This window comes from Podarcis erhardii, assembly GCF_964252035.2.
Source record: "Podarcis erhardii genome assembly, chromosome: 15".
NCBI lineage: Eukaryota > Metazoa > Chordata > Lepidosauria > Squamata > Lacertidae > Podarcis > Podarcis erhardii.
Genome location: NC_138505.1, coordinates 27,383,088 through 27,403,829, shown reverse-complemented (window position 1 = coordinate 27,403,829; position 20,742 = coordinate 27,383,088). Strand labels below are relative to the sequence as shown.

General features: G+C 43.1%; 2 protein-coding genes across 2 annotated transcripts in view; both read right to left on the bottom strand.

Moving 5' to 3' along the window:
* The window catches only part of SPECC1L (sperm antigen with calponin homology and coiled-coil domains 1 like), a 51,607-nt gene extending 47,728 nt beyond the window's left edge, over window positions 1-3,879 (bottom strand). Inside the window, exon 1 of the mRNA XM_081842745.1 lies at window positions 3,711-3,879. The gene's annotated coding sequence lies outside the window, so the exon portion shown is untranslated. The remainder of the gene's footprint in view (window positions 1-3,710) is intronic.
* A 6,357-nt stretch (window positions 3,880-10,236) lies between these two features.
* The window catches only part of BCR (BCR activator of RhoGEF and GTPase), a 99,660-nt gene continuing 89,154 nt past the window's right edge, over window positions 10,237-20,742 (bottom strand). Inside the window, exons 22-23 of the mRNA XM_081842743.1 lie at window positions 20,107-20,269; window positions 10,237-19,712 (exon numbers count right to left, since the gene is read on the bottom strand). Coding sequence (XP_081698869.1) covers window positions 19,623-19,712; window positions 20,107-20,269 — 253 coding nt within the window. The 3' untranslated portion in view covers window positions 10,237-19,622. The remainder of the gene's footprint in view (window positions 19,713-20,106; window positions 20,270-20,742) is intronic.

Genomic DNA, 20,742 nt, shown 5'->3' with positions numbered 1-20,742 from the left:
ACAATCCGTGGGAGAGCTGCGCAGAGCCTGAAGCCTGGGGGCGCTGAGCTCAGCGTGCCCCCAGTCTTCGGGGTGCAGGCAGCTCTCCAAAAGCCGTGGGAGAGCTGCGCAATTTCGCGCAGCCCTCCCACGGCTTGCAGAGAGCTGCGCGAAGCCCGAAGCCTGAGGGCGCTGAGCTCAGCGCGCCTCCAGGCTTCGGGGTGCAGGCAGCTCTCCCACAGCTTGCGGATAGCTTCCTGAAGCCTGGGGAGTGAGAAGGGTCGGTGCGCACCGACCCCTCTCGCTCTCCAGGCTTCAGCGAAAGCCTGCATTCGCTCCATAGGACGCACACACATTTCCCCTTCATTTTTGGAGGGGAAAAAGTGTGTCCTATAGGGCAAAAAATACGGTAGGTATCACTCCGGCAGGAAGGTAAATGGCATTGCTCTGGTTTCACCAGAAGCGGCTTAGTCATGCTGGCCACATGACCCAGAAAAACTGTCTGTAGACAAACACCGGCTCCCTCGGCCTATAGAGCGAGATGAGCACCGCAACCCCAGAGTCGTTCACGACTGGACTTAACTGTCAGGGGTCCTTTACCTTTTACCTTTTTAACACCTAAAATACATCAATTACATCTTCATCATTACAATTTACAAAATGGGACACTTAAATCTCATCAGGATATCAGTGGCTTTACCATTAACCTGATACTTGATCAGTTCACCAATTAAAGACATTTTATGGATGCTGCATTGCAATCTGCGTCCCAGCCGTGCAAAAAAATTGCCTTATATTGGCCGAGGACTGAGTCATATGCCTCTAAGCTGCTATCCAGGGCACACCACATGTTTCAGAACTCATAGCCAAAGCACCCTACTCATGCCTCAGACAAGGATTCACAACAGGTATCCTTGAATCTATAATATCCACACAAGCTGCTTTCTGCAAAGTGCAGAAGAAATATATTTCCCTTTCCCCCTTTTATTTATTTTAAATCTTATCTGAACTGAAGTACAGAAAAGAAGAAAAATGTTACTCAGAAGGAGTTTGTGGACATTTAGTTAACCTTCTGTTTAGCCTCTTTGTTGACCATGTGTAATTGTTACAAGTGTAAAAACTTTCAGGAATCCTCCAATGAAATCACCTAAAGGATTCCATCTTAACTAAAGTGTTAGGGGAAAGAGTATACAAGACAGGCATAAAACAGTCAATTTTTAAAATGCAAAAAACAGAAACCAACTGTTAGCAACAGCTGAAATGTTTATTTAATTTGCAAACACTTTATGTCTGTGGTGCACTTAGGGAAGCCACTTTCATTAGCCAGCCTCTATCTATTCTATCATGAGAAGATAAAACTGCAGCCTCTGCTCAATTAGGGGATGAGGAAAGAATGTGAATGCTGTGATGCAGGCTGGTATTAAGACGGGTTCCCAACACCTAGCACTGGTTTTGTTGCACTGTGCTCACTTATATACAGCCACTTGTCTGCCAACCTGTGTAAGATTATTAAGCATGGATCTTTCATAAAAGTTGCTTTCAATTTTTTATTTTAGACCACCAATGGCAAACAAATAGGGGAGGTTGTATTTCACGGCAAACAGTAATGCACCCATTCAACAGTGGGACTTTATCTGGGTGGAAATATGACTACATAAAACTACTCAATTTGGTTTCTACTGAATCTATAACCTGGTTCAGATGCAACATTAAACCAAGGGGGCAGAACCTCCAGGCCACAGCCCTGATTAGGACAATCAAACCTCCTCATTTGGCCCATAAAGCTGTTTCCTGCAAGCCATGCCCACCTGCCGTACACCTCATGATGATATCAAGTGTGGGGAAGGCAAAGGAGGGGCTTGGACAAAGAAGCTTTGTAGCTGAATGGCAGTGCCTGTAAAACACCCTGTGTAGCACTTCCCAAGTGCCAACAACCAGCTGACTGCAGGTGCTTGGGAAGCCTTGTGTGCAGTGTCTGAATATCAGACACTGGGGACAAGTGCAATGCTGAACCAGAGAGACCTTTTGTTTTGCCTAAGAGATGTTGTTCATAATATAAACTCAGACATGAACTCACTGAGTAACCTTAAGAAAGGCATTCTTAGTCTCATCTCCACCTTTGCAATGCAGGAATATTCGTCAACATTGCAAGGCAGGGATTACTGAAACAGGGTACAAAAAGCACTGGTGCTCAGTTATGAAAATCAGGGTTATGAGTTCATATTACTGGGATCACTGCTGCATTATGACTTTTATTGTTGTAGATGTTAATCGATATTTTAATTTGTTTACAGTTCTTGTATTAGTGTGTACATCTCCTTGTGACACTATATAAAAGGTGGCATAACAGGCTTAAATTTATAACAAAACAAACAAACAAAACACTTTCAAGTGAACAGCCAGAAGTACCATAATGTATATTATTCATTAATTATAGTTAATATTTCCTAAGTACCTTCTCAGCCAAATGGCGCTCAATACTATGTTTAATCTTTCTAAAACCATAATAAACTGCCCCAAACAGCATAGCAGTAAAAAAGGAGCAGGTGGTGGTTAAATATTATTTATTTGATCCTCTTAGTTCTAGTGCTTGCTCAAACTGGATCCAATATCTCAAACCTCTTACGGTTTGGAGTGTCAGTTGTATTTATATAATTTATACTCAGCTTTTCCACACAAATCTGTAAAAGCAGCTCATAAATTTCAAAAATAAAATAGATTTTATAGTGTATTTTAATTGCTTCTTTCGTTTCTTATTTATTGTATCACAACTTGAATTCCATAGAGTTCACACTGTAATATAAAAAAACCTACAATATATAAAATTAATATGACTATTTAATGTAATGGATGTCCTGTGCAGTCTCTAGCCATCTGCCACAGAACCAGACATAGCTGAAAGATCACAGCTAGGGAACCCCTGTGCTATATATGGTCTTAGCTCAGCCTCCCCCAACCTGGGGCTTCCAATTCCCATCACCACTGACCATGCAGGTTGCTGCTGGCAGCCCTACAACAGATGGAAAAAAGCACCAGGGGGCTGAAGGCAGCTGCTCTGTTGACAACAATATCAAGTGCTCTATATAGGTACTGAAGACACACCTCTTTACCTTGGCCTTTAACACTTGAGAGAAATATTTTTAGAAGTCACCTTAGTGGGGGAGAAGGTGGGGTGTAAATGTAGCAAATAAATAATAAAAGCCTACTCAGCTTTCCAAACGTTACTGAAAGCATGTGGAAAAAGCACTGTAGGTGTTTCGGGCAGGAGCAGAAGAGGGAAATGTTCGTACCCGTAGCCAGGGACTGGGGATGGGAGCTGATGCTAATCCCATATACACTACCGTGAACTCCTTGGCAGAAAAGTGGGGAAGACATGTAACAAACAAGAACAACAATAATAATCATAGTCACCATACCCCGCCTTTCTACAGAGGGTCGAGGCGGCTTACGAAGGATGGAGAAATGACATGTAAATAGGAGTAACTGAGGGGGGGGGGGAGAGAGAGATCGTGTGAGGAAAGACCGGGGGCGGAACACGGGGGTGGGGAAGAGCACAAACAAGACCCCTGAGGGAGCGGAGGGCGGACCCCGCGCCAGGCCTGGGCGGCCAAGACAACGGCGGCGACCCTCCGCCCCGCCTCAGAGGAGGGAGGTCGTTCTTGGGGGGTGGGGGCGTTTCCGTTCCCTTTCCCTTCGCCGCCCCCCAACTCTGAACCCCGCTCGGTCCTTACCGGACAGCGCCGCTTATTCCTCCTTCTTTCTCACTTGGGGGGGGGAGGCCGGGCCCGGTAAGGAGGGAAGAAGACGCGCTTCTCCAAGCGGCGTCGGCGTCAGCGACGACAACAACCGCCGGGGCTGCAATTACCCCTCTTCCCTCAGAGTGCTAGAGCGCCGTACAGCGCAGGCGCCGAGCTGGAGACAGCACCGCGCAGGCGTGAAAGTTTCGGGAACGCCGAGAGGCACATCGGGCACGGCGGCTGACGAGCGAGCCAAGAGTCAAGCGGGGCATGCGCGGCTCCGATTCGGTTTCCTTCCCCCCCCCCTCTCTCTCTCTCTGCTTATTCCCCCGCCAGCTCCGCCCCACTCCTCCGCGCGCGACGCGGGGCGGGAAGCTGCGAGGGAGCGAGGGGGCTCCTGAACGGCGGAGAGGGGGCGTTTGAAAAAGGCGGGAAACCCCCCGAGGGGACACTCTGAGGGAAGTGGAAAACGACCAAAAAGAGAAAAACAAACTGGTCCTCAGAGATGAAAATCCGCGATAAAGCAAAGGCGTCTTTATAACATGCTCCCAGTCATGTATACCTGCTATATTTCCACTAATGAGAGGGAATTATTAACCTTATACAGTATTCACGTTATTGAACTCCCCCCCCCCCAAAAAAAAAATCCTGAGCTCCGCTTTGCCTTCTTTTGTTTAGCTGTTGAGCTCTATTTTTGAGGGCCACTGGCCAATTTTTGCGCACACCTATTTTGAGGTACAAATAGATAAGGTCAAATTTGACCATATATGGTGCCGATTACTTTAACAAAGTTTCCTTCCAGGTTCAGATTATGAAAAGGGATGGGAAACATGTCATAAATTACTCTATTTATATCCAAACAGTTCAAGGTGAAATGCGTAGTTCCCCATTTTATCTTCAATAACCCTGTGAGGTAGGTTAGGCTGAGGGGCAGTAACTGGCTCAAGCCTACCCAACGGGGCTTCATGGCTGAGTTGGGATTTGAACCCTAATCTTCCAGGCCCGTAACCACTACACCACAATTATATCCCGCTCTTCCAAAGGAACCCAGGACATCAAGGTGGAGGTACTGTCCCCTTCTGCTACTGTATTTAGCTTAATCCACACCAAACAGAGGTGCTGCACGCTGCTGGGTTCTTTTTTTTTGGACTGAGGGATCACGCTTCACATTTGGGTGGGCTGCTAGACATGGACCTTTTTGTTAGAAGGCCCAATTGCCTCATCTGGTTCAGAGTACCTCTCTGTAGCATAGACTTGTGTGCCAGCTGTACCCTCTCCTGGACATAGAGCCTGTCCACCAACATCAGAATTCAGAGTGCTGGTTTTGATATACTGTATAAAGCCCTGGACAACTTAGGGGCTGCCTTATTATGGAGTCAGACCTCCATCCCATCTAGCTCAGTATTGCATGCACTGACTGGTAGTGGCTCCCCAGGGTTTCAAGCAGGGGTTTCTCCCAAAGAGACCAGGGATTGAACCAGGGACCTTCTGCATGCAAAGCAGATGCTCCTCCACTCAGATGTGGTCCTTCTCCAACCATTTCCACATAAGGCTGCTCAGGTGCTAAAAATCATCCTCTATGGTCCTGCTCTTGATTCGCCTGACTTTTGAAGTGAAATGCTGGCAGCGACAGGGGATTTTCCATTGTTGCCTCTGACTTTGAAGTTCCATCCCAAAGGAGCTTCATCTGCTCCCACCATCTTATTCTTCCCAGCACCAGGTAAAAACCTTATTTTCCAATGTTTTTAATCTATAATTTTGTTTTACGCTGTCCTGCTGTGGTTTTGTTTTATGCTGTTCCTATCCATGTTTTTATTATCTTTTGAAGCTACTGTGAGAGGTTCAGCTAAAGTGCAGCTGATAAGTATTGCAAACTGGCAAGCAAATATTTAACATCTATATGAAACCAGAGGGAGAGTTTATCCAGGGATTTGGACTGGAGTGTTGTCAATATGCTGGTGACACACAGCTCACTCTCTCCATTTCATGAGCATCCACAGTAGCTTTGGAGGTCTTTAATTGGTGCCTATAATGATGGACTGGAGGCAGGCTAGCAAACAGGGTAAAGATGCTGCTGAGCCAGGTTGGAGGTGTATATCTTGTTTTGAATAGAGCTGCACTCATATCAGTTTCATTGTTTGGGGTGGGGTGCCCCAGGGTTACCAGGGGCCAGCTTTTGTACAACTTTGCCAGTTGTTTCCTTTTCTTACTCAAGCAAACCTGATTATAGTCACAAATGCCTTGGTTACATCCTGGTTGGATTACTGCAATTTGGAAGCTTCACCTGTTATAAGATGTGACTGACCAACATTTTGCTGGGGAACATGCAACCACAATACAGTGGTACCTCGGGTTACATACGCTTCAGGTTACATACGCTTCAGGTTACAGACTCCGCTAACCCAGAAATAACACCTCGGGTTAAGAACTTTCCTTCAGGATGAGAACAGAAAACGCAGCAGCAGCAGGAGGCCCCATTAGCTAAAGTGGTGCTTCAGGTTAAGAACAGTTTCAGGTTAAGAACAGACCTCTGGAACGAATTATGTACTTAACCCGAGGTACCACTGTATTGATTTTTATGTGCAGTCACCACTAGCTCATTTCTAGGCACAATTCAAAGTGCCCATAAAGCCCTTAACTATTTTAGACTAGGATATTTGAACGACTCCATGAGCTCACCTACCCACTACTGAATTCTGTTCTTCACAGGCCTTACTCTCTCTGCATCCTGCTTCCACCATGCCCACCTATATGGAACATGTTGAGTGACGAGGACTTTTTTGTTGTGGTGCCTGGATTGTGGAACTATATTTGGGGAAGCCTGGTTAGTCCCCTTCTTATAGGGTTGCCCATATCTGGTCAATACTTTCTTTGCTGGCAGCAACCTTGTAGGCTGGGTTTGGCCTTAATTTTTTTGCTCCTGCTGTTGCATTTTAGCAGTGTCTGTATTTTTGCTCTTTGTTCATCTTATTGTTCTGGCTGTTTTTAATTGAAGATGCGTAAGAAATCTGGTGGGGGGGCATCTCAAAAGGTGGGGTAGAAATAATTTTTAAAATAATGTCCTTCAGCTGTACTTATTAGATATTATTATATGGACCATATGCTATTTTTAATGTACAGTCATGTTTCCAAGATGTTTTCACTATCCATATATTCCATAGCTTGAAATGGAAAAGGGTTAGTAGACCAACCCACTGAACTTGTGTGCTTGAGCTGCTGGCTTTTCAATGAGATTTTCCAATTGCTTGTGATTCATTTTATATTACAGCTTATATACATGGCTTTCAAAGATTGCATTTCAGTGGAGCAGTCCCTTAATTGATGAAACATCAACCAGGTCCTCTATCCCAGTCTTTTATTGCTGCCTCAGGGGCTTTTCACAGGAGCTCACATACATTTCTTATTTTGCTGAACTGCAGTCTTCTTTTGTACAAATAGCTGCAATATGCATGATCAATACTCTTAATAATAATAATATACCTGCAGTGTCTGGCCAGGTAAATGCCCAGTGGCTCTGTTTAAGAACAAAAAAGGTCATGGGACCGAGACGGCTCTGGTCGCCCTAACAGATGATCTCCGCAGGCAGCTGGATCGAGGCGGGTCGGGGCTGCTGATTCTTCTAGACCTGTCAGCAGCCTTCGACATGGTCGATCACGAACTCCTAGACCACCGCCTTGCCGACGTGGGGATCCAGGGCACAGTCCTTCAATGGCTGCGCTCGTTTCTCTCTGGTCGGGGACAGAGGGTGGCGCTTGGGGGGGAATTGTCATCCCGCCACTCCTTGGTGTGTGGTGTGCCCCAGGGTGCAATACTCTCCCCGATGCTTTTTAACATCTTTATGCGCCCCCTCGCCCAGCTTGTCCGGAGTTTTGGGCTGGGCTGCCATCAGTATGCTGATGACACCCAACTCTATCTGTTGATGGACGGCCACCCGGACTCGGCCCCAGACACACTGATCAGATGCTTGGAGGCTGTGGCTGGATGGTTTCGTGGGAGCCGGTTGAAGTTAAATCCTTCGAAGACAGAGGTCCTCTGGCTGGGACGGGACGACTTGGGACTGAGGGGGCAACTCCCATCTCTTGCGGGGGTGCAATTAGTGCCAGCACCGTCCGTTAAGAGTTTGGGTGTAATCTTCGATACCTCCCTCTCTATGGAGGCGCAGATTGCAGCTATAACAAAGGCGGCATTTTTTCATCTCCGCCAAGCTAAGCAGTTGGCTCCTTACCTCTCTCGCCCTGACCTAGCCACTGTGATCCACGCGACGGTCACCTCCAGACTGGATTATTGTAACTCGCTCTACGTGGGGCTGCCCTTGAGACTGACCCAGAAACTCCAACGGGTGCAGAATGCCGCAGCGAGACTCCTTACGGGGTCTTCGCTTAGAGATCACATTCATCCGGTGCTATACAAGCTGCACTGGCTCCCGGTGGAGTACAGGATCAGGTTTAAGGTGCTGGTTTTAACCTTCAAAGCCCTATACGGCCTAGGGCCCTCGTACCTACGGGACCGCCTCTCCTGGTATGCCCCACAGAGGAACTTACGGTCTTCAAATAAAAACACCTTGAAGGTCCCAAGCCACAGAGAGGTTAGGCTGGCCTCAACCAGAGCCAGGGCTTTTTCGGCTGCGGCTCCAACCTGGTGGAACGCTCTGTCACAAGAGACAAGGGCCCTGCAGGACTTGACATCTTTCCGCAGGGCCTGCAAGACAGAGCTGTTCCACCTGGCCTTTTGTTAGGGCGCAGCCTGACTCCCTCCTTTGGCAATCTTTTCAAGACTTTAGCTTATGGTTGCCATTAATTTTGTTTTTAACTCATTTTTATAATGTTTTATAATGTTGTATTGTTTTAGTGTTGTTAGCCGCCCTGAGCCCGGCTTCGGCTGGGAAGGGCGGGATATAAATAAAATTTATTATTATTATTATTACTACAAGAGCTTTCTGGAATCCAGTTGCATCATTTCTGACATACACATTTTCAGTATGATATAATCTTGGTTTATTTAATATCTTTTCAAATTTAAATATGAATTAGTCTACCATTTTAAAGGGTGGACACTCACGTCTGACAGCCCCATACTTTTATGTAGCAGGCATGATCATTGCAGGTATATTGGTAAACCTGCAGCAAAAGCATGACATACTGACAATATACCAGCACCTGCACTTGCCCTTTAATAACTGGTTGGCTGGGGATTAGATATCTGGATGGTTGGTGGGAATTTATGAGAGTGAGGCTTGAATGTGGAGGACTGCTAAGGATGTAATTGGAAGAGGTTACTGTCTGGGAGTTGGGGGAGTCATTTTGGCATATAAGTTAATTATAGCAGAGCTTTCCCAACTGTGTGTCACGGCGTGTTAGTGTGTCAGCTGCATTGTGTAGGTGTGAACGAACCCCACGCTCCTCCTGGGGCTTGAAAGGTTTAGTTTAACCTCTGGTTTGCTAGTACTGTAAAATTGAATTACTGTGTCATGAAATGATGCAAAACTGAATTACTGTTTTGTGAAATGATGCATGTCCAAAAAGTGTGTCACCAACTTGAAAAGTTTGGAAAGAATCTGTGGGGTGGCTTCTATTTCAGTTGGTTTTTTTTTTTGTTTTTTTGTTTTTTGTAGTAAACAACAATACTGTTTTATGGAGTTTATTGTGCTTTTGTATGTACTGTATTTTTCGCCCCATAGACGCACCGGCCCATAGGACGCACCAAGTTTTTTGGGGGGGAAATAAAGGGGGAAAAAATTATCCCCCCCCCAGGCGCTTGTGGGGCCGGCAGCAGGGAGAAGCGCTCTTCTCCCCGCCGCCCGCCTTCAGACCAGGTCCGGGGACAGCGGGAAGACGCGCTGCGCCTCCCAGCTGTCCCCGGAGCTTGCGGGGCTGGCAGCGGGGAGAAGCGCTCTTCTCCCCGCCGCCCGCCTGCAGACCAGGTCCGGGGACAGCGGGAAGACACGCTGCGCCTCCCCGCTGTCCCCGGAGCTTGCGGGGCTGGCGGCAGGGAGAAGCACGTGTCTCCCCGCTGTCAGCCTCCAAACCACATCGGGAGACAGCGGGATGGCGGCGTTCCGCCTCCCCGCTGTCCCCCGACCTTGTGGGGCTGGCGCTGCGGCTCTACTGAAGCCTGGAGAGCGAGAGGGGTCAGTGCGCACCGACCCCTCTCGCTCTCTAGGCTTCAGCGAAAGCCTGCATTCACCCCATAGGACGCACACACATTTCCCCTTCATTTTTGGAGGGGAAAAAGTGCATCCTATAGGGCAAAAAATACGGTAACTGTTGATTATCAGTTACAACCCCATGGGAAACAGTCTCCTGAGGTAAGGGAAATACATTCTGTAGATACTCTGAAACATTTTCTATACTATAGCTGTTTCCGGGCATTTAGACACCGGCTCTGGAGCTGAGCCCTGGTTCAAATTAAGTTCTCTCCCCATGGTGCTAGGATATTCAGTTAGTCCTGTCTTCAAAGAATGCTTCACATATTCATTCTGTTCCAGATACAGCCTGCTGAGAAATAAGACCAGCTGAGTCCATTAAACAGATACGGAATAAATTTATTTAACATTGTGTACAAACAAAGACTACAAATGCCTTGGATCTCCTTGTTTCCCAAATACAGGTTTTTCAGTCCCCTTTTCATTTCCTTCTTTTTTATGACACCTTTTAAATTTACTAACTTTTTGCTGTTTTTTTTGGACCTGTTCCAGACAGACAAAAGCACTAGAAAAACAATTATATTCCACAGCAGTTCCAAGTGCTCAGCATCTCTTTACTGTTTTACTTTTCTGAATTGGACTCTTTGGAATATTGAAGCAAGGAATATTGAAGCAGTATAAAATGCCAATGCAAAAATGCTTTTAAAACACGAAGGCGGTCTTAAAAACAATGATAACAAATATTAGCTTCATGGCTGAATTGTGACCTAGCAGTGAACAAAAAAAACCCCTTCTCTATGAGCTGAAAATGCAAGCATTTACATAATTTAATTGCATTTATGCTTAAATAAATAGTTTATTCATCTGCTTTCCTCTGAATTCAACATGGATCATTAACAGAAGGAAGTTACAGAAGTTACATAGGCAAGTCCAAGTAAAACCACAGAAAAAGGATGCATATTTCATATTGTCGAACTCATAAATTTTTACCTTATTTCAGCTTGATTACTTTAGCTGTATAACTCAGTCTTTTTATTCTGTATTTCTACTGCTTTGTATAAATTTAATTTGGACATAGAAGCAGTAAACAGAATCACTTCTACGTTGAAGATGCTGAATGATGCATTTCCAGCTGTTAATACATTTTTGTGGGCTTCGGTTTTGTGATCATTCATCCAAGATAACTCCAAAATTTAAACAAACCTAATATTTACATACTAATTTACCCTTGGGCAATCCTTGGGTATTATCTGATTGTTGTTGTTTTTTAATTGCAGGGCATGTGTCATGGGAAAACCACCAGCCAAAATTAGCAACTTCTTGGTTCCCCTCATTTCAGTAGAAAATTCAATACAGTACATGCTTAACTCTTCCATTGAAATTAATGAGATCTAGAATAGCAAACGTGGACTGAGTCATATCTACTGCCAGAATTTCATACATGTGGGTTAAAATGATACAAGGCCTGTAAAGCAGGATGTCAGTGCAAAATCAACTTCATTTTTTCCAACTTGCTCAAATAAGCTAATGCCTAAAGATCTTTTCAAGTTGTGAAAATGTTAGTTTAACAGAAGGAAAGATTAAGACAGAAACCCATTTATAATAAAATAGCCTATTTGCTTTCCTTTCCACACAGTAACTTACAACCATCACTAATAATTTCATCTAAATTCATTATAGCTTATTTTGACTGTAACACAGTGAGGGCAAGACTTCCTACGGTATTCATGTGATAAATGCAGTTACTGCATGATATCCCTTCATGAATCCTTACCTTTTATCATAGAAAGCAATTACTCACAGGAGGCCTGTCACCTCTCTTCTTGGTCAAAACATGCCATCACATTACCAGAACATATGCATTCACTTTTGTACACATTTATAAACTATGAGTAGTTTCTTCCTGACCAATGATAAAAAATGCTGACTTGTATAGGACATGATCAAAGGGGAGTAACTGTCAGCAAGTTTACCCTCTTAAAATATTTTTTCATTGTTTATCAATGTAAGGCTGACCATCTGCATTAGCACTCCCTGCAGGAAAGATTATGTGACCATTCCAGCTCCATGGAGATCCAGATTAATCTGCATGAATAATCTTCACCCAGAAGGCCATTTTCAGATTCAACTCTCATTCAGAATCAGCAATCCTACTCAAGTGATCTTTCTCAAAGAATTGGCTGAACACTACGTGATGGCTAACCTTGGATAATGACTGGAAATTACTTGAAGAAATTCTCCTGTAAGTCATCCTGCCTCAGGAATTGAATTCACATAAACAAATCCAGTCAAAAGTTTGTCTAAGACCCTCTGTTACAGTTGGGATTACATTACATTGCTAGTGCTGCATCAGCCTTAGTCCTAATCTCCAGACTGGTGAGAAGGGATGTGATGCTGAAGGCATGTTTTTGCCATTCCCAAGTACCTTGTCTTTTTACATGTAGGACTGAATGGCAATCACACTGTTATATAAAGAACGCAAATTGGTGTTAACTGAAGGGACACCAGTGAAAGTAAGCCTGCACATGGTGACCTGAGTTTTTCTGGATGTGGCAGGTTTTGCTTCCTGCAAGTAATCTGGCTGATTTACTTAGCTTTTCGGAACACAGCAGGAACCACTGATAACTAAGCAAGCTTCTACCTGAATTATGGTTCTGCCCCTTCATAAGCCCTGCATTCTTTCCTGATCATGCTAAAGGCCACAAAGCAGTGAAACCCAGAAGCTAACGTTTAAGTATTGGTAAATATTTGCACAGACAGCCAGAAGGGTTGTCAGTGAAAAGAGGATCAGAACATAATGGTGACGAAGAGATGACAGAGGATATGTACACTTTATTCTGATGATTCTTTTTCTCTCTTATGAATCAGTTTTAAGAAACTTTCTGGAGGAATACCTTCCTTGACACTAACCTGGAGAGTGATGCTTATAATACAAAAGGAGTGATGAAGTATGGAAAAACAAGAGCAATAACATTCCTACTGAAATGACACTAGCAATTGTTTTATAACCTGAAGCACACTAAAGGCATCCTTCCTGTGGAGACTCTTGTGGTCAGAGCCAAGGAAATGAAGAACCTCTACATTGCTTACTCTTGTAGAGTTAACAGGCACATGCTAAGAAGCGTACTGAGAAGCCATGTCACTAGACTGCAGTATAGTTAAATGTTAATCCAGCCATGACAGTGCACATGCAGAGCTTTGCTGAGGCCAGGAGTTTCCCTCTTCTCTACTTACAAATGCAGAATTGTTTGGTCTGTGAAGGTTTATTAGAAGAAAACAGGAACCTGCCCCCTGCCTATAACAGGCTTTGGAATGTTCACTACTGTATATCTAAGAAAGTGAAAGTGGTCTGATTAGACAAGTAATCTTCCATTAGTCTTTGTGCCCCTTGACAAGCTCTTGGGATAGGAGCTGAAAAAACAGACACAAGCTCTGTGTGGCCCTTATTATGATGTGTGAGATATTAAACTTTGTAGCACATTCAGCAGGGCACATGTGCAGAATAGGCAGCCAGTCCCCTCACTCACCATTTCCACAGCCTGACCTCCACAAGGGCTGAAGGTAGATTAAAAAGCAAATCTATCCCATGATAATTCAGTTACAGCACAAATAAAACAGCTGATCCCAGTGTTACCACCCTAACTCAAAGCTCCAAAAGCAAACCTAAAGCTGTTAGAACTATCTTCCTTGAGTGACCACAGGATGGGAATTCTATCTTTGTGGTTCAACCCTTGCTGTGAATTGAAAGGCAACAGGGCTCTCTTGGTGGTTCTTAAACAATAACAGCAAAACACAGGGAAGTTATATTGGAAGGGCACAATATCGTATTCATTCACTCAGTCATTCACACCCAATAATAAGGATCTATGCTATGGATAACTTTCTGTAAAATGGAATATTCTCTAGGTAACTTGAGGTTTTAAAACCAGAGCATTGAGAAAGCTACACAAGGAACTTGGAATCACAGAAGAGGAATAAAAACCCCCTGGGTTTCTTGGAAGCGATTAGGAAGAGGCCTTCTAAAGTTGCATTTTATAACATTAAGGCATAGAAATTAATCTTCAAAAGATTCCATAAGATTATCTGCCAAGATTATCATCTTGGTTTATCAATGATATGCAAAACCTGTAATTATGCCCACCCAATTTGAAATTTCCGAGCTATACACCAAAAGCATCCTGGAAGAATGGGATCACCATTGGAGGGCCGGGCTTCCTGCTATAGTTGGCACCTGAATGTGAAAAAAATCAGTTGCCCAAGCTTCCAGAATTCACAGTGGAGCAGAGTAAGAGAAAATTCTTTCAGAATATGTATTTTAAAGGCAGGTAGAGGGAAAGCCAAACCTGAAACTATAGGTTATCAGTTTTTTGCATTCACAAACAACCTAGTATGGTCAAAACACCTTGGGTTGTATCTAATTGAGTGCTGCTCAGAGCAGACCCACTGAAATTAATGGACATAAATTAGTAATGTTTATTAATTTTGATGGTTTTTCTTTGAATATAACTAATGTTGGATACAACCCTTTATTCACTCAACCAATTCTTGGTCAAATCTGATGCAAAATTATTAGGCTACTGCAAAAGAGAGGACTTTCCCCCTTTTAGGGTGGGGAGCTTTAGAAGGATGCTCATACCTCTTTGGTTTGGTTTAGTCACTCAAGTGGTACTGTTCCCCTCTTGCCACTCCCATTCTTTAAATCTCTGAAAGGATTGAAGGAATAACCACCTCCAAGACTAACCAATCTGGTAATCTGTAGCTTGTCTGTGAGAGGAGCATGGAAGGGACATTAAGATCACACATGCATTTGCCAGTGTTGACAGAGGAGCAAGCCGCTTCCCCAACCTAGTATGTGATGCCAGAGTGCTGCATTAGTGCCAGGGGAAGGCTAAGTCCCCTCTGCCCAAGTGAGGTGGAGGAAGCACTAGTCTTGATACCCAGATAGGGATTTCAGTTTGGAAATTGTGAGCTTGGGAGCAGGGCAACCTTAAGCTCTGAGTAGAAGCCCTTGCTTATAGTAGCAGCTTAGGCAGGCAGTGGGACAGAGGCACCCTTTAGAAGAAAGGAATCCTTGTCTTGCGGGGCTTTCCTATGAAGTAGCAACTTGCTTATCACCTGCCCGCATCACCCCAGTTATGTTTCATCCTCAGAGAGGCGCAAGGCCATGCTGATGTGGAGACCAGTATACTGAAAGGCAGTCCTGGTGATTTTAAGAAAACTCCAAGCAGGGGAAATAAGAACCCCTTCACTTGAAAATCTGGATCATTTTTACAGTGTTGCATGCTTAACAGATCATTTAAAACAAAAACAAAAAACCAACCCTTTCTCAATTTTCAGATCAGTTTAAATTTAAATTCAGATCAGTTTCCCAGCTCAGAATTGCAATTATTCAGGAAAGCATAGGTTTATAATACTAATTCATAATTATTAATACTAATAATAAAATCAATTAATTGCCTAAATTAATTGTCCAATCTCTCCAACATCTACGTGCCTCCATGTAAGAATTCACCTGCTCATCAAAGCAGCTCTCAAGGTTTCCAAAGCAAAGGCATCCTCCTTACAACTATGCAGTATAAAGTATCAATTCAATATTAAAATTACAGTTTTATGTAAATTTTTAAAAATAAGTCAGGCAAGGTGAATTGGCACATTTGTAGTCTTTGTAGTATTGCATTTCCAGTTGTAAGCCGCAGCTATAGATAAGTAACAACCAATGATGCACAAAGGAAAATAGCAGCCCCTTTTGAATGAGAAGTGGTGCAAATTCAAAATCAGAAGACAAAAAAAGACGAAGCCCTTAAGAAATTACAGTTCTCAGAATAGGGTCAAAGCAACCCTCCCCCCAGCCCCCGCATCTCAAGAAAAACATTTAAGGCCTCTCTAAGGCTTCCATGTCATTGTAGAGGATCTGATTAGCTATTTAAGCACCACCAATCTCTGCAGCTCCCTTGTGCTGGTTCTTCAGGTAACACAAGTCTGGTACAACTACATGAAAGACTGTGATTGTGAGACCAGTTGAACTTGCAATACAAGTATGACTGGAATGTTAAGGAAGGACTATCTCTTATACTTGGGGTGGCCCCAAACTTCCCAGGAACAGGCTTGTGTAAATCCAAAGAAAGTGTGCATAAAAACTTTTAGTGCTGTACCAAAAATAGACCAAACAGGGATGCTATGATACTGTATCATAGGGGGATCCTTTGCTAACAAGATACTTTGGGATATTTTGACAGGATGACCCATGCTCCTCCCGCTTTTCCATCTCTGAAGAGAGCCGAAGGAGGCAAGCTCAGTTCAGCCTAGAATCTGTTTGTATCCTGAATCCATGGAATGATCCCAACATCTGAAGTCTTCCTTCACCCCTAGCCTTGCATGGCCACCCCCAAATCCCTCAACAATAGAGTTTTGTCCAGTACATTGATCATCAATATGGAGCGGGATTAATCAATTCTGCCATTCTACTATGTGGGAAGGAATCTGAGATACCATATTTACTCAAATGTAATGTGCACCTTTTTTGGCCAAATTACATCACGAAAGTTAGGGTGAGCATTAGATTTGATTGCAAGCTTGAAAAGCACTGCTGACATAGCAAATACTTTTTTGGTTACAAGGTTTTGAAAATTGAGGTGCGTATTTGATTCGATAGCACATTAGATTTGTGTAAATACAGTAGCTTGGTCAATCATTTCCCAGCCCCATAGCTCATGCGTCCGTCCCCTTTAAAGCCATAGGGGAGAACCATTGCCTAGAACATCCTCACCCTAGTGCTCTCCAGATGTTTTGGACTGTAACTCTCATCAACCCCAGCCAGCACAGCAATTGAGGAAAGCTGGCTTAGAAGGACAGAAAGAGAAATGGTTGTATGGGATGAGACAAAGCAGGGTAGAAAACTGCAATTCAGACAGTATATCTTCCTGTTAACAGAATTATCCCATTATTTTTTACCTCTAATAATAATAATACTAAATTTAATAGCATGTTAGATACCTTCACTTTTTTTTAGCACCTCCACAAATACTTTGCAATCCACACTTCTTTTTAAAGGCTTGATTGAACAGCAAGGGAAATGGGAGAAGTAGAATTTAGATTATAGTGAAATTAGTCTAGAGAAGAACATTTGTAACATGCTGCAGCCCCATTTGGATATAACATATCTTGGCTTCCTAAGCCAAAATACGAATGAACTTTGTGCATGCAAATGCTGTCCCTTTCTCTCTTCTCTGTGTCCCATGACTGAAGACATACAGTACTGGGTTACTTTACCATAGTTTCCTGTTACATCCAAACCAAGAGACTATGGCTACCATGTTCTAATCAGTGCCTGAAACTGTGAAAGCTGTAAATGATCAACTTCACTTGCTGCACACTATTTACCAGGAGTCCTGCAGCTGGATCAGGTCAAAGACATAGTCCAGCATGCTTCCTCTGGGAAGCTCACAAAGCACCACACAACCCTCTTCCTGGTGCCTCTGACACTGCAGGTACCATGTAGGCAACACAACTAATAGCCACTGAAGGGCTTATCCTCTATAAGATTTGCCTAATCTGCTTTTTGAAAGCCATTTATGTTACTGGCTATCACGCCATTTTTTGGCAGCAATTTCTGTTTAAGAGAAGAGAAGGGAGGAAGGACAGAATGAAGCACACGAATGCAAGGCTCGTGCATATCTTGGCTTAATAATTTAATTTATTAATTAACGGTATTTCTATGCCACTCTGTAACCAAAGTTCTGTGAGTGGCTTACACAAAAATTGTTAAAATACAATAATGACAATTAGAAAAACAATGACAGTATAAAATAAAGTGAGAACAATAAAATAATAAGCTGAAATAGGTTACGTCTAAACAGGGACAGTATCATAGCCTTGGTAGGAAGAGGAGCTAAGCAATATCAGATTCCCATATGAATAATTTTAAGGAACATGAAAGATGCGGGAATACACATAGAAAATGACAAAACCTCTCCTCTCTTTCGGAATGTGTGATTTCATAATACCCAAAGCAGCTGACATTATGGAACAGTACCAAAAAAAAACCCCATCAGTAAGGCTGTCAAAGCATACATTTCTCCACTACCTTTTAGTTTTGTTTAACAAGGAGAATCACTTTTATTTATCAGAACTTAGGAACATGACAAACCTTTGTGGGAGTCTCATTCCCTACTTCAATCCTCCTGAACCAAGCCAACAATTTAGTTTAACATCTTAGCCCTTTATCACACTTTTAATAAGGAAGGAGGGGCTCTGTCTTCTTCTCCCTTGCCTGCAAGCAGTTTCTGGTCTTCTTGGTAAAATTGGTGGCATGTATGGGTATAACTAAAAATTATGCTGGATGACCGAGTGGGAAGCGATAGGCAAAATATCTCCCCAAATATAATGTAAAATCAGAGCAAAAGCAAAAACCTCCCTGTCCATTTGAGGACTCTACAATTAGTTCATGTTTCCAGTTCCCAGCACTGATCCTTTCCCAGTGGTATAATTCACTGGTGCCTAGATACGGCTGCTCTGAAGTCCATGAATGTCTAGGATTTCTGAAAAATACAAAATGCTCCCTGCTCAATCAACCATCATTGTGTAGGTTATCAAACATCTTATCAAAACATTTATATTTACCAGCAAAAAAGGGGTTGAGGTGGAAAAGACAATTTCCATAAGCAACATACAAAGTCTCAAGAAAGAACATAAAAATTCAAGTATCGAAAAAGCGATTCTGATGAAAGTTTAGGTCAAGCAGCTGGGAGACAGCCATTGACATTTGTCCCCAGATCTCTGAAGAAATGTTATGGTTTTTATGTGTAGGCACAGCCTTCATCATCTGGGTGGAGAACTGGATAAAAGTTTTTTTTCTTTTTTATATGGGGAAATGGGATGAAGCTTCCCATTTTGCAAGTGATCTTCTATTCTATTTAGAATGCCTGAAGAATTTAGCAAATCTTTCACATTAGCATTGCCCATTATTTTTTTGGTTCATACAGAAAGTAATGTCATCTAAATACTTGCCATCATCACACCCTCCCCCAGTCTCCTTTACCAGACTGGCCTTAATATGATGCAACAGGAAGTGCCTCCTTTATCAACCCCTACCCAAAAAGGGACAAAAGGCAAAAAAATGTGGTTTCTTCTCTCCGTTTCCAAGAAAAGAGGCAAGTCTGTGACAAAAACAACAACCAGCCAAGAGGTCTGATTGTATATGAAGCCTCTAATTCATTAATTAATTTATTAAAAAGAGACTAGTTGAAATCAAGATTTAAATTTCCATGTAGAGGGCATCATAAATGCATATACTTTGCAGTATTCCATTAAAAACCAAAACAGCAGCTATTAAAGCTACAGTTTTGATATATCCTTTTGCTCTTCACAAGAGGTCCAAGTAGAAATCTTGAAGCTTCCCAAAGATAAAATTAATTCTATTAAAAAAAACAAAACCCACAGAGGAATCCGTTCTTTCACATACCCCCACAAGAAACAGTTTTTGCTGCTCAGGGCTACCCTCTGCTGGTTGAAAACTCACAGCACAGCCTGGCCCAGTTCTTTCTTGTTCTAGTGGTCAAAAGAGGAAGGAATCTTTCTTTCTTTTTCTTTTAAAAAAAGTCTTCAGCCTATCATTGCCTGGCAAATAGCAGAGGGACTGAAGGCCTTATTTCCTCCTGGTAGGCAAGGACAGACCAGGAATGTCTGAAGGAGTAATGTGTTTCTCTCATTCCCAGAGTGGGGCAGTTCACACCCATGGCAAATTCCACACGGACTGATCAAGGCTCCTACACTTCTGTGGAGAACAGGATACTCTGTCTCTTGCTATCAGGGGTAGGGATAGTCTCTAGCTGCAAGAAGTAGAGAAGAACTTGGACCTGGAAAACAAAGGAGAAAACAGGTCAATGAAAGCCAGTGTAGTGAAGTGACCTAACTATGAGGGCAACTGCTTTATGTAGCAGATTTTGGGTGCTGTATACTCAACGGCAGATCCAGGTTGGAGCACAATCCATGGGAAAATTAGGCTATCTGTTCATTTACTTATTTAAAGAATGCATTTCCACTCTTCAATAACTTTCCTACGGTAGTTTACTGTTTTTATTAGGTTGTGTAACAAAACACAGAGAAAACTTTCAGCAACATTAGTGACTGGCTGATAGCTAGAGCAAACCTAATCCCACAAGGTGAGCCACTAGCCTTTGCCTTGCCTTAGGGACACTATGTACTCATTAAGTTGCAAATTTTTTCTTGGACTATCTCCCACTTCTTTACCTGGGACATGACTTCTAGTGACCAGCTATCAGTCATGGCTATTGGCTGAGTTGGATTAGCAGGGATTTTACTATCTTTTTCCGATGGCCTGAGCAGCGTTGGTCCAAAAACAGTTGCCAGATTGTGAAGTGACATCTTGTTGATGTTCTCCTTCTCAGCAACCCTGAAGCAATTGGGTAGAGGCAGCGGAGGGAGGGAGAGAAAGAAAGAAAGACACAGTTTCATTTCTGCAGCTCAGAAGATGGTTCTCATTTACATCACCCTTGCAAAGACTTCAAATCCTAGCAAATTATGGTTTAGTTTTTATAACAAAGACAAGAGGTGCTCCATTCAAGGTCTTTGCCACTGTAAGAAGCTATTTGTGATAACAGATTGTGGCAGCAGCAGATGCAAAGGTGATAAGAGCAGGACTGTCCATCTAAAGTTCTACGCAAGCCAGATTTTCACTATATTCTGTTATCTGCATCGCAATGAATGTTAGCTTTGAAGTAAAAAAAAAGTTATTGTTCCTCAAATCTTGGTTTATATGAATTTTGAAACTGGGGCAGAGATGGGCCCTAGGTCAGTTCTCCAATACTTGTATGAACGTTGTTATTTTATAAGAACACTAGAGTGGCAAGCAATCCATGGGGTTTG